General features: G+C 33.9%; 1 protein-coding gene across 1 annotated transcript; it reads right to left on the bottom strand.

Annotated features, from left to right (window-relative positions):
* Positions 1-2,877: 2,877 nt before the first annotated feature.
* On the bottom strand, positions 2,878-8,356 carry LOC132604443 (V-type proton ATPase subunit e1-like). The gene is made up of 4 exons (XM_060317955.1): positions 8,198-8,356; positions 7,992-8,108; positions 6,314-6,361; positions 2,878-3,174 (listed from the first exon to the last, which is right to left on the bottom strand). The coding sequence occupies exons 2-4, from the start codon at positions 8,087-8,089 to the stop codon at positions 3,108-3,110; spliced, it is 213 nt and encodes a 70-aa protein (XP_060173938.1). The 5' UTR covers positions 8,090-8,108; positions 8,198-8,356; the 3' UTR covers positions 2,878-3,107.
* Between the last annotated feature and the right edge of the window lie 5,270 nt (positions 8,357-13,626).

Here is a 13,626-nt window from a genome sequence, read left to right as displayed (position 1 = left end):
ATAGATGTCGAAAACCTAAATTAAGACTCCTTGAATACATGATTTTTCATGACCTATATATATATATATATTTTTTCGAATGACATTTAACAACCGATGTAAACTCATCTAACAGGATTATCATTCAGGTCCATCTTCGATCTGGGTGCATAGGAGTAGCTCAAACAAAGAAAAGGCCGATCCTATCTGAATTCAGGCACGACCCCTTTTCAGTAGATGCGATTAGATGAAACTAAAGGGTTTTCTTTTAACATTCAGTGAAGGTGCACTTCTTTGAATGCCCCGCTGATTAACTACTACATTTGTCAATTTCTCTGTAGCGGCGAGAACGTGAACGTGAGTATTCTAACTTAACCACTGATTGATATTGTTATTGAATCATAAAACTATAGGTACATTTTTTTTAACACTAATTAAGTCAAAATTATGCTTACGTCTGTTTTCCTTAAATTTTGTTATGGTCGTACATAAATTTCTTGCGATTCCCACTTGTCCCCACATTTTTCCAACAATATCTGATTCCTGGAAACTCCTAATACCAACTTTGACATATAATTTTATTTCCTTTTCTTTTCAACAGTAATGAGCAGTTGTTAGGCTTTGATTTCAAATGGCTAGCATATTTCCTTATCTAAATTCTAATTCACATGTGTTCATTATCAACTCGTCAATTTACTTACGTGTAAACTACGTTGCAGCCGTTTTTTTCAACTTTCTTAGTTACTGCAGTTTGAACATATGACCAATTTTGATGGTTTGCTTTTGTCTTCTTTAGAGTAGGCAAGACATACAAATATTTTAATACAATCAGCAGATCCTTTGTGTAGTAAAAAGTTCCAACAAGTAGACCCTCATTTGTTTTTTCTTGAAAAGAATGGCCAAATTTATTTCTGGACTCTGTGAAATGTTCTTTTTTTTTTTTTTGATGAAAAAAATAAGATCTATTTTTATCTTCCGTTAATAGTTAGAATAACCTATGCATGTCTATTTTGTCCACTATCCAGCATTGATTTGATTTGGACAAGGGCCGTCGAACAAGATTCACTTAAAAATTATTTAGAGGATATATAAATGTTCGTAAAATTAAATTGCTAAAATCAATTTTGACGACAAGTTTAAGGGATTTTATGTATTTACTCGAAATGCAATGCCTATATATTTGTGGAGTAATGCTTGTTGCCCACTTTTTAGCCCCATCTTTGAAATCCCATATTGACTTTTGTCTTATTCTATATGAAAATAAATACATTGACTTTTGTCTTATTCTATATGAAAATAAATACTCCTATGTTACATCATCACCTCTCACATGGCCTGAGCAATACACTGACGTACATTTGCTAATGCTAATCATATAACCAGTATGATGCTACTGTTAAACTATCATAGTCATATATAGTTTATTAGCGGGAATATAATTCTGTTTGAGAGCACGAGACTTAAGGAAGAAAAAAAAATTATTGTCTCACATTAACACATCTATAAAATTACAAATACATTCCACGACCAGGATTTTAAACAAATACACTAACAACAACAATAAAAATAACAATTGGGCAATTCGCAGAATTGCCCTTCTTTTGGGGTGGTCTTTAAATTTTGCCCCTCATATTTGAAATCTTTAAGTTTTGTCCTTCGGCTAAACCCCATGGGTTCCAGGTTCGAACCCCCACACAGTCAAAATTTTTAAAAAAATTCGCAAGGCAGAGTTTAAATTCGCTATGCCCCCACCGGCATACACTTGTGAAGAAATTACCAAAGTTATGCTGGACCCGGCATACTTATGCCTTATGGGCAGACTTGGCATAAGTATGCCGGGTCCGGCATAACTTTGATAATTTCTTCACAAGTTTATGCCGGATCCGCCATAAAAGTTTGTCCATTAAAAGTATGCCCCCAACGGCATAAACTTGTTAAGGAATTACCAAACTTATGTCGGTCCCGGCATACTTATGCCTTATGGGCAGACTTGGCATAAGTATGTTGGGTCCGGCATAACTTTGGTAATTCCTTCACAAGTTTATGCCTGATCCGGCATAAAAGTTTGCCCATTAAAAGTATGCCCCCACCGGATGAGGGTACCTAGGAAGAATTTCATTGTCCTCCTTCCAATATTATTACAGAACTAAAAGGCTTCATGGTAAAAACTTTATGCGTGGCCTCTTCCACTCATCGTCATGCAAATGCTGTCAACAATTATCATAGTGTTAATACTCATGAAAAACTAGGCTTAGATATAATGGAACAAAATCACGACAACTACTCTTTTCTAACACTACCCCATAATATATTAACAACAGCAGTTATAATATATCCAATACAGGAAATGTAGCAAAGAAAGTCTTTAGGCCACATTGACACAAAAACCATTTGAATTTTAATAGATCATTTTGATGTCACTAAAAATCTGTAAAAAGTTGACATGAGATCTCAAAGTTATGCCGGATCCGGCATAAACTTATGAAGGAATTACCAAAGTTATGCCGGACCCGGCATACTTATGCCAAGTCTGCCCATAAGGCATGAGTATGCCAGGTCCGGCATAACTTTGGTAATTCCTTCATAAGTTTATGCCGGATCCGGCATACACGCGACCCAAACCTTGCCTTGCGATTTTCTTTTTTAATTTATGCTTGAGCGGGGGTTCGAACTCAGAACCTCATGATTTCTGCGTGAACGCTCAGTGTTGCAATGCGAAGGGCAAAAATTAAAGACCAGCAATATGAGGGGCATAATTTAAAGACCACAAATATGAGGGGCAAAATTTAAAGACCACCCCAAAAGAAGGGCAATCCGCGCAAAAAAATGATAACAATTATGCCTCAATCCCAAACAGGATGGGATCAGCTATATGAATCCTCACTCACTGACAAATGCTTTGATAAAAAAGGAATGCAATAGCTTCCCGACGCTTATTATTTCTTGCCAGAATCACTCTAAGATGATGTGGAATTAGAAATATTATACAAAAAAAATGAAATCAAATTTGTCTTGCATCAATGACAAGTACATAAATAGTGATACAAATATGACTTCAACATGCCATAAGTATTTGCCTTCACTCAATAATCCACAAAAAATACATGATGTGAGCTTCCAAGATCATCTTATTCTCCTTCACTCAAAACTGGAACGATGAGTGGTTTCAACTGTGCAAGGTACACGATTGCCCACCTGTCCACAAAAAAGCACAGAAACAATGCATTTTCTTCTCAGTGTCGACTGCTAAATCCCAATTTAATCAAAAGAGCAAAGAGATAAGTACAACTCTCGTACATCTAACTTGTTATAACAATGACTTCTATTATTATGTTTACACCTCAATCCCAAACTAATTGGGGTCAGTTTTATGAATCAATATGCATTATTCTCCATATGGAATTTTTTTAACATTAAACTTTTCATTTTACTTTTATTGACATAAGCATAGAAATGTCATGACACTAAAACTAAGGTTCTAAGGGTACTTTTGATATGTACTAAAAGTCAGCCTTTCCTTCTTAGAAACAGTCAAACACAGTCACATAAAATGAAACGGAAAGAATATTGAAAAGGAACAGGAGACATTCTCCCTATTCTTTAGAAAGTCCAGAATTTATTAGTAAAGACATTCTTCTTAACGGGAAAACAAATAAACATAGCAACAATGAACTTCCATCATTGGATCACTAGCATTAGTGTAGTTCAGTTACTACATCACACTAATTTAAGGGACAATCCAGTAACACTGATGGCAAACAAAAAAAAGTGGCTACAAATGAGATGCTTGTCAAATGACAAATTACATGCGAGGCTAAGGAAGCTTATTGAAGACAAAAGCAAAATTAGCACTTCTGCTTAGCAGAACTAGCAAACATATCCTGAAAGTGACGACTCACTCAAACAATTCAATCATACCCCAACAGAAGTGTTTTGGTGGCTAAAGCACAACAACGGTCCAAATAGACATACTAATTAACTTTTAACAATGTAGGACAGAGGAAAGCAGACTAATATTCCAGGCGTTGCCCATTGATGGAGCTCACAATTACTTGTTTCCATGCATTAAAGGATAGAAGGCATATAGTCATTGCTTCTTGATTCAGAATGACTATTTTTTTTCAGGAATACGCTTAATAGAAGTTGGGGGTTTATTCAGAGCCACCATAAGGCTTTTCACAACGACTAATAAAACAAGCATTTGTTAGGAGAGTTCTGTAGATTTAACCTACACAAATATTAATGAAAGAACTTCCCTACCACATCATTATCATCCACTATACCCACACACAAAGCAGGACGAGAGAGAGAGAGTTTGTGCGAGTGCGAAAAAAAGGTAGTTCCCACAAGTCTTGAGACAAGCATCAAGACCAATGGAAGAAAATTGAGCTTGATTCAGGTTCCAATATAGAGAGGCAAAGCAGAAGAAGCAAAAGTAGCTGGCAGCCCCATGATTCTTGAGAAGAAAATTACAAAAATAATCAACTCAAGGATAAACATTGAAAATCGTACGACGTACATTTAAAAAAGAACCGTTACAATGCTTCATCTATCAAGTAAGAGAGGAAAATAATGGCGCTGCAGGCACAGGCGGACCCAGGATTTTGATGCAGAGGGGGCAGCACTAATGACCAAATGCCTTAATATTGACATGTCAATTGTTACTGTCAAAGTTTGGCGTGCAACTCTTTGAGAACTTAATAATTATGATAAGGTATTAGTAAAATAGTATAAAGTATAAAATTCAACATTGGAGGAAGGAGAATATGTTTAGAATGGGGAAAAGATTTGATTTGGGGCTGCTTCTTCTCTCTCTCTTTTTTTTTTTGTGTGTGTGTGTGTGTTTTGGTTGTGTGTGTGTGTGGGGGGGGGGGGGGGGGGTGGATTAAGGGAGGACAAAAGAATAAAAAAGAAGAGCTTATTAATTTATTTGTAGAGAATCTACAAAACAAACTCAACAAAAAAATAGAAACTAAACTGCTACAGCCAGGCTCGAACCCAGGTTTCATGTAAGGACATAAGGGGCCCAACAACCAATTGCACCGAAGTAGTGGATATACATCAGGGGTCCTTTTAAATATACATAGGCTTTTTACGGTGTATACACCCTATATATACAATGTTTTTTCGAGGTTAGCGGTGGCACGTGACCCCCCTCCTAATAAGGTGGGTCCGCCTCTGGTTCCAGGAAAGAGGGAGATCTCTCTTCTTTTTTTTCAATTTTTTTTATTGGATATGTGCTACTGTGGCGACTCAAACCCAAAACTGTAAGGTTGGAGATGGAGGGTACTTTCCTGTTGCGCTACCCTCTCTTGTCCGCCACATAATCACGGAAGATCGTGAATAAACTAAAACACATTTCTTGCTGTCCAAAATGAGGAACTTCAAAAGTATGGAATGCATATAGCAACCTACATCAGATCGACTAAAAAAGAAGCATTTATGTGTTTCATCTATAAGACGTAATTAGATAATTATAAGGATCAGCCCCACTTGTGGGATTACACTGGGTATGTTGTTGTTGTAGATAATTATAAGGATCAGCTAAGGGATTTGTGAAGCTAGGCTAGAATTCACAAAGAATAGTTGCTTGACATTACAAAAGAAGATTTTTGTCAGAAAAATTAACTACACTTTCAAACTTTAGCTTTTATATGACCTCACCTGATGGGGAAAAATCTAAGCCTCTGAAATTTAAGCAAAGAAGGAATATCTCCAGTATTTTTTGATTTTAGTAGATTCCAGTATACAGGATGCAATTATGCATATATTTCGTAGTCAAAACCAACATCCAAGGTCATCCTAGGAAGACAATCTTCATCTAAATCCTCTCACGGAGTTTATGGGACAACAATCATGTTATTTAGAAGTTCTGATTATTGACTACTTAGCTCTGTCATGGAGCCAGCTCACCCCTCAAATGAGTTATAAGTTCTCCACCTTAGCTTAATTTAAATATTTTATGTGGAAGTCAAGCAGATGTGATAGCACAAGCAATAACTAGTCAAGCAAAACACAAATTCCTCAGCAAAATGTATTCTTATAGGTAGCCCACACTTTGCATTAGTAATTGCTCTATTTCAAAATCCCTTCGAACATCAAAAGATTAAATACTGGAAGCAAGGCGATGCAAATTCAGGGAAAAATCTTACTAGTACTAGGCTTCAAGTCAAAGACATGAACTCATGCTGCCATGTTTTGAGGATATCGTATCTGTTTTATGTCTTATTTGGCTTTACTTTGTCATATTTGTGCAGGTGTGTGTGCGCGTGTGGGCAGTGTGTGTGTGTGAAAGAGAGAGAGAGAGAGAGAGAGAAGGGGGAAGCAAACTCACATCATCCAACAGCATACTGTAGCGGTAATGATCAATGTCATGTGTAACCTGCATCACAAAATTCCATTAGCAATTAGAATCGAAAATATTTCAGCAGAAAGATACTTGCACAGAATTAAATACATCATCTATTGAATCCTGGAGACCTCAATAAAGTAATTAAGACAAAATAAGAAAAAATAAACAGCGGACCAACAAAATAATAATTGCATTCTCAAGTTCAATTGCATATTTGCGTTTGCTACTTTTGTTATTTGAAATGCAGTATCATGAAATGTATTATGAGTCAACTTTAATTCAATATCTAAAAACTATCAAGAACTTCATAATATAGAGTAGTGATAAAATTAGATAATCACTGTCTGGCATCTGACTTAATAGCCATTGACCAGGATATGTGTCAAATGCTAGAAAACAAATAAGCCTTGAATTAAAGACATACAATTAGTATAAGTATCTAAAGGAAAGAGGGAACGGACAGCAAGAATAGCTGACCACACTAATGAAACTTAACACCAAAACACAATACTAATACTAATTCCTCTAAAATACCCCCACCCCCAAAAGGATTACAATTTTTCTCTGCAATGCAAAGCAGGGGAGGAGCTACCGTTCTGCCTACGTGTTCGGCATAACCCAATAGCTTTGGGCCAAACAATGTATTTGTGTCTAAAAATCCACTTGATATGTATAATAATTTACTCAGAACCCGTCAAGTTGTCTTTTCTAGAATTCAAAATCCATAAACTCAAGACCGTAGCTCTGGCCCTCTAATATGCCTGAAACTATGTTTTCTTTATACAACAAACCAAACAAGCTCTAATAATAACAACAGGCAATGAAATCGAAACCAAATGCCATATCAGCAATGTAAATTTTGTATCATCCAGAGTTTTATACCAGAAATCAAGTAAAAAGGGCAGCCCGGTGCACTAAGCTCCCACTATGCGCCGGGTCCGGGGAAGGGCCGGACCACAAGGGTCTATTGTACGCAGCCTTACCTTGCATTTCTGCAAGAGTCTGCAAGAGGCTGTTTTCACGGCTCGAACCCGTGACCTCCTGGTCACATGGCAGCAACTTTACCAGTTACGCCAAGGCTTCCCTTCAATATATACCAGAAATCAAGTCCAATATTAATAACTCAAACTTCTATGTAAAGATCATCTTTTTTTCATACACAACAAACATAACAAGCCCTAAATGCATTATAATAAGCAATATTTGAAGAAAACAATAACATATGGACCAAATTGACCATACAGATTAGTTGAAGGCCCTCTATAGCAGCAAATTCTGGCACATAGTAGAAACCTAAGTTACTCGGACTCTTCGAAAGTGTCGCCGCACCCGTGTCGGATCCTCCAAAAATACACTACTTTTGAAGGATCCGACGCACCCGACGACATTTTAGGCAAGTCCGAGTAAATTAGGTAGAAACTACGTAAAGAATACTATAAGTCACAATAATTAAATACGAATATATCACGGTCAAATATTTTCTTGTTTGACTCTCAAAATCCGAACTGTATCACATAAATGACGACAATGGGAGTATTAAATACTCAAACTTCTATGCAAAGATCATATTTTTTCATACAAAACAAATATTACAACCCCTAACCAAATTATAAGCAAAAATTGAAGAAAAACAAAAACATATGGACCAAATTGATCATACAGATTAGTTGAAGGGCCTCTGTTGCAGCAAATTCTGGCACATAAAGATGCAATAACTCCAATCACAACAAAAATTAACGTTGTCACCAAAAACCCCATTTTATATCAAATCTGTTTTCTGCACAAAAAAAAAAAAAAAAAAGTCAGAATTATATTCAAACTATTAATTTTAACAAAAGGATTAAATTTTTGTGCTGAAATTAATACCTTTAGATAATGAGATTTGAAATTGAATTGTATCAAAATTTGGAAATTTTTATTTTCTGTTAACAACAGTATCTTGATCTAACGATAGATCGATTTGTCGTCAACTATAATTGGAAATTGCGGTGTTGGGCCGGTTCGGGTTTTGTTAGGCCCATTTGTATGAACACTTGGGCTTTCTCTGGATTTTGGGTCCAAGAAGGCCCACTTTAGAGATGAAGATATTCTTAAGGGAGATCATTTCCACTTTTGGCCCTATTTTGTGCTGGTCAATAATTTTTGTCCCTCATAACGAATGCTCTTTTTCGCGGGGTATAAGTTTATATTTTCTTGTCATTATATCCAAAAAATTATGGCCAGTTCCCTTAAAGAACTTATGTCGCTCTGTCCCGTTTTAACTGTGGGTATAGCTCATTTTATGTCCATTAAGAAAATAACAAATATAGGAGATAGTTTACTAAGTAACCTTTTATTTAATAAAAGTAGATTGATTGTTTCCTCATAAATACCATACATTGTTCTTTAATATTAATGGTACAGTTGGAAACAATAACCAACTTTAGTCTTAAATTCCTAAAATGACAATTATTTTGATACAAATTTTTAATCTAAAGCGACAGTTAAAATGGACAGAGAGAATATTAAATATTTTATAATTTTTTACCAATTTATTTTTATTTTTTATAATTTTCAATTATGCTTTAAATAGCGATCCTCCAATCGACTATATTCCACTTGGCCGGATAAAAACTAGTCCAGATAAAGCCCAAAAAACTCCAAGTTGGACTAGCCCAATTAATATTTGAACTTTCCCCAGCCCAAAACACATTTTAGTCCAATTGATGTATCTATATATATATGTAATGGGAAGTAGAAACCCTGAAAACAAAACAGATCCTCTTCACGCAGCATTTTTTCCTTGCATTGTGAAAACCTCTTTGAGGTAATCCACTATGAAAATATGTCTTGGAAATTGCTGTTTCTATTTATAGTTTAGAGGATCTAACAGCAAATCCCAAAAGGGTTGGGCATCTCAGAAAGCCATTGTTTTGTCTCAATCAGCTTTTGGCTCGCTATGGTGCCTACATATATGTACGCCTTATGCATATACTTCTTCCGTTTCATTTTATGTGAATCTATTTGCTTATTAGTGTATGATCTCTTTCTACATTTTAAAATTATTTATTTTATGCAATGATTTATAGTCGCAAAAAATATTTCATGGGTTCCAAAAAGATTATCTTGCTTTTTTTATTAATTTATCTTAAAAAGATTGATACATTTTTATATTTAAAAATCTTTTAAATTTGTGGAATGATTTACAGGCATATAAATATTTAAAACTTGTTTTGGAGCTTGTTTGGCTTGGCTAAAAAAAAGCAGCTTATATTATTTTTTTGGGCTTATTTTAAGCATAAAATAGCTTTAGGCTGGCCAGTCAAACATTCAAAAAAGTTGATTTTCATCAACTTATAAGTTAATCCAAACAGGCTCTTGGATTATAAATTTCAGAAGTATTTCTTTATTTCTTAAATTCTGTGTCAAATAAATTCTATGTTAGGTCAAACTACGATAATCTTGTTTCGATGATGCATATCAGTTGGTACCATAAAATATGTTGCATCTCAGAACACCATTGATTTGTCGCTTTTGGCTGGCTATGATGCCTATATGTATACACCTTATATATATATACACAGAGAGAGAGAGAGAGTAAATTTCTATGTTCTTTTACTCTTAATTTGTTTTAAAATTCATTTGATTTGGCTGATGAAATGAAGGATGGTGAAGTGCTTACTGAGCGAATCTGGTGCTTAAGCTGGCGTTTGTTTGAAAATTTTCAGAACAATTTTTTTTTTTGGCAAACTCTGTTTGATTCCCTTTTAAAAAAAAAAATTCCTGATAGGATAATTATGTAGGGGCTGATAGGATAATTACCGGTATCAAATAGAAACCGGAACCGGATCAGTCCAAAACGTTAGATTTTTTTTTTTTGTTTTTTATATAGTGTATATATATATATATATATATATATATATTAAGTTATATGTTTAAATTATACTACATATATCTAAAATATACTAAAAATATATTTATATATATTAATATTATTAAGTTATATAACTTATATATGTTTAAGTTATATCTATACTATGTATACTTATGTTTAAGTTTTATGTATACTATATATATTTATATATGTTTAAGTTATATGTATTATAACTTAAGTTATTTTTAGCTTAAGTTTTTTTTAAGTTTATAAATTCTTATTTTATAAATTAAGTATATTTATATTATAAGTATATTCTTAGTTATTTTTCAAATATATAACTTTCTAGTTTTTAATTTAAGTAGATGCATATTATAAGTATACAACAACAACAACCCAGTGAAATTTCACAACGTGGAGTTTGGGGAGGGTAGAGTGTACGCAGACCTTATTCTTACCAATGTATATTATAAGTATATTTTAGGTATATTCCTAACTTAATATAAATAAAAATATAAAAATATGAACACAAGTAAATAGAAAAAGCTCAAGGAGCCAAATATTTTATTCATTCATGGATAACATTTATTTGTAAGTTATAGTTTTTTTTAACTTGCAAATAATACATGAGTTGCAAATGAATAGTATAATAATAAAATAAGAAAGTGTCAATCATTTGGTTAATATCTACATATAATATTCGATCATGGCGATATCTTCAAAGTTTTACATTTGGTCCACTCCACTTGCTATCAAATCTGCAATCTCTTCCTCTTCGCCTTCCAACGCTTCTAAATTTTAGTTGCGTCGCTCCTATCTAATCCAATCGCAAATGCACACTAGTACTTGCAAGCTAATTCGGATAATGTGTGTCTATGGTTTTCAATTTGTTGTCTTCTTTGGCTAAATGCACTCTCCGAAGTCACGATTAAAATTTGAACCTTAAGGATATCCCGAGCCATTCTTAAAAGTATCGGATGACTTGCCTTGTATTTCTTCCATCATGCTAAGACGTCCAAATTATCTAGTTCCTTGGTATTCACATTTTGCAGCATCAAATAAAGGTGATATTCATCAAAGTATTATCTAGTTCCTTGGTATTCACATTTTGCAGCATCAAATAAAGGTGATATTCATCAAAGTTTGCATTATAAGAATGAATTGGATGTGAATGTAAAATTTTTAAATGCGACAAGCCCTTTTTGCTACTTTGAGAAGTAGTAGGGCGTGGAGCAACGGGTGTAGTAGCATTTTCTTCCAAGTTAGAATAATGATTAAAAACATTTCTAAACTCGGCATCAATCGCGAGTTCAGCTTCAGTTAAAGATGGTTCACCTTCCTTTTCAACTTCTAAAAAGGTATAAATTTGATTAACCAATGCTCTAGTATAAGACATTTTAAACAAAGATTTAAAAGAGAACCCAATATAAATAAAATTGGGATAGAAAAAAAATACTTCTTAAATTTTGTTGTCATATTAAAAATAACCGCTTGATAACAGGATTTATTTTTATACTCTTGTAAAACTCTAGCTATTTCCACTAAGTAGGCTAAAATTTCGATTATCGTGGGATAGAATTGTCTAGAAAAAGTAAGAGTTGCATTATAAAATTTTTGTAAAAGTCCAACACATTCCTTAACATCTTCCAATCGATAATATTTAACCAATCATCACTATTCGTATTAAAATGGTTGTGAACTTGTTGTATGGGAATTCTATAATCATATTTTGTTGTAACATAATGTAAGTGTAGTTCCACTTAGTGTCAACTTCTACTTGAATTTTCCTAGGTCTACGATCATTTTTCACACAAGAATTCTTAAAATCTTTCAGTTTTGCCCTATTAGCATTACAAAAAAAGAAACGCAACCGCATTTCTAACTTTTTGAATAGAATCTTCAAAACACTCAACATCATCTTTAACAATCAAGTTTAAAATGTGACAACTACATCTCACATGAAAAATATTTTTTAGCGGAGGGTTTAATTTCCTTTTTAAAAGACCAATCGCCTTTGTATTATTAGAAGCATTATCTAAAGCAATACAAAGTGTTTTTATATAAATGTTAAAAAATCTCATAATAGTAGACATTGAATTCGCTAAATTTTTTCCATCGTGACGATCTTTCCCTCTATCATGTAAAAAAACTATAATTCTTGTTAAGACTACGACCCAAATCGGCGGTAAGAGAAACACTACAATTTAAAGAATTAAATACATGGTGCAAATAAAATCTATATTTTTTTTATACAAATCTACAACATCCGCTCTACAAGTACTTCTAGGAACATCCTCAAATAACGGATTATAACAACGTTAAATATAAGTAATAAACCCCAACCCGAAGGAAAGAAAAATGGTAGAGCATTAAAAGCAACCACTTTAGCTATTTCTATAAGCTATTTTTTCTTGTCATAGGCGAAAAATTTACCGGTTCCTGGATCTATCGTCATTTGAATACCCCTTACATTTGAACACGTTTGCTCTCCCCAAACATCCATATGTTTAGCTTTCATATGATTATTTAGTATACCTGTTCCACCATCCTTATTAGTTTGTTGCCTAAAAGCAAATACTTGTCCACATATGATAAATTTAACTGTTTGACTTTCCTTATTCTTAGTCATAAATTTCTAAATTTTAGCGGTTGGCTTACGGGTTCTTGGCGGTTTGTCCTGTGTATGTGATTATGCAGGACTTGTATCTCCTATGGGATTTTCGGGAGCTTGTGTTTCATCATCATCAATTTCATTAAAAGTGTCGGAATAATGTTGTTGCATTACCTCATGATCTAAAAGTGGATTATTTCCACCAACATCAATACCTAAATTAGGTGTTTCGTTCACAAATGTTTCCTCATTAAACTCACCCCTAATAATACAACTACTACCGGCACCACGTCTAAATCTTTTCGCCATTATTAAATAGAATTAATTTAAATCACACTCAAATAACTCACAAGAAAATAAATTGCAACAAATTAAATAGCGAAAAATAAAGATAGAGTTGGAACGAAGGTACCAAATTGTCGGACTAATTTCCAACAAGTGAAAGCGGCTAGAATTGCAAATCCACCAAAGCTACTTCGGATTGTTTCAAAATCACCAACTCCACCAACAATATTTTAATTGCAAAATTACCAATTGAAACTAGAATTAAAACTTTATAATATTTAATTGAGAGAAATTTAAAGTGGCTAATTATTGCAATGTAGCTATAATTGAGAGAAAGAGAAGAGTGAATTGGTGTGGATTAAAATTGGAAATGAAGAAGGATTTATATAGGGGTGGGGATGGGTTAAAGTGTTAAAAAAAATTTTGGGGGGGTTGGGGGACCAAAAGGGGCATTTGGAGCCGCCGCCATTTTTGCAAAATAGACCATTGCCCAACGGTCCAGCCCACACAGTTAACGGCTACATTTTTTTATTTTATTTTAACCGG

The sequence above is a fragment of the Lycium barbarum genome, chromosome 7, assembly GCF_019175385.1.
Source record: "Lycium barbarum isolate Lr01 chromosome 7, ASM1917538v2, whole genome shotgun sequence".
NCBI classification, from domain to species: Eukaryota; Viridiplantae; Streptophyta; class Magnoliopsida; order Solanales; family Solanaceae; genus Lycium; species Lycium barbarum.
The sequence above is the reverse complement of the archived record's forward strand: the minus strand, read 5'-3'. Positions and strand labels throughout refer to the sequence as shown.

Excerpts from the sequence above, each read along its gene's own strand:
- LOC132604443 (XM_060317955.1), bottom strand. The coding sequence starts at position 8,089 with ATGGGGTTTTTGGTGACAACGTTAATTTTTGTTGTGATTGGAGTTATT. Across the intron at positions 6,362-7,991 it reads AGAGGCCCTTCAACTAATCT|GTTACACATGACATTGATCA; the intron begins GTATGATCAATT and ends TTTGTGATGCAG. Across the intron at positions 3,175-6,313 it reads ACAGTATGCTGTTGGATGAT|GTGGGCAATCGTGTACCTTG; the intron begins GTGAGTTTGCTT and ends TTTTGTGGACAG.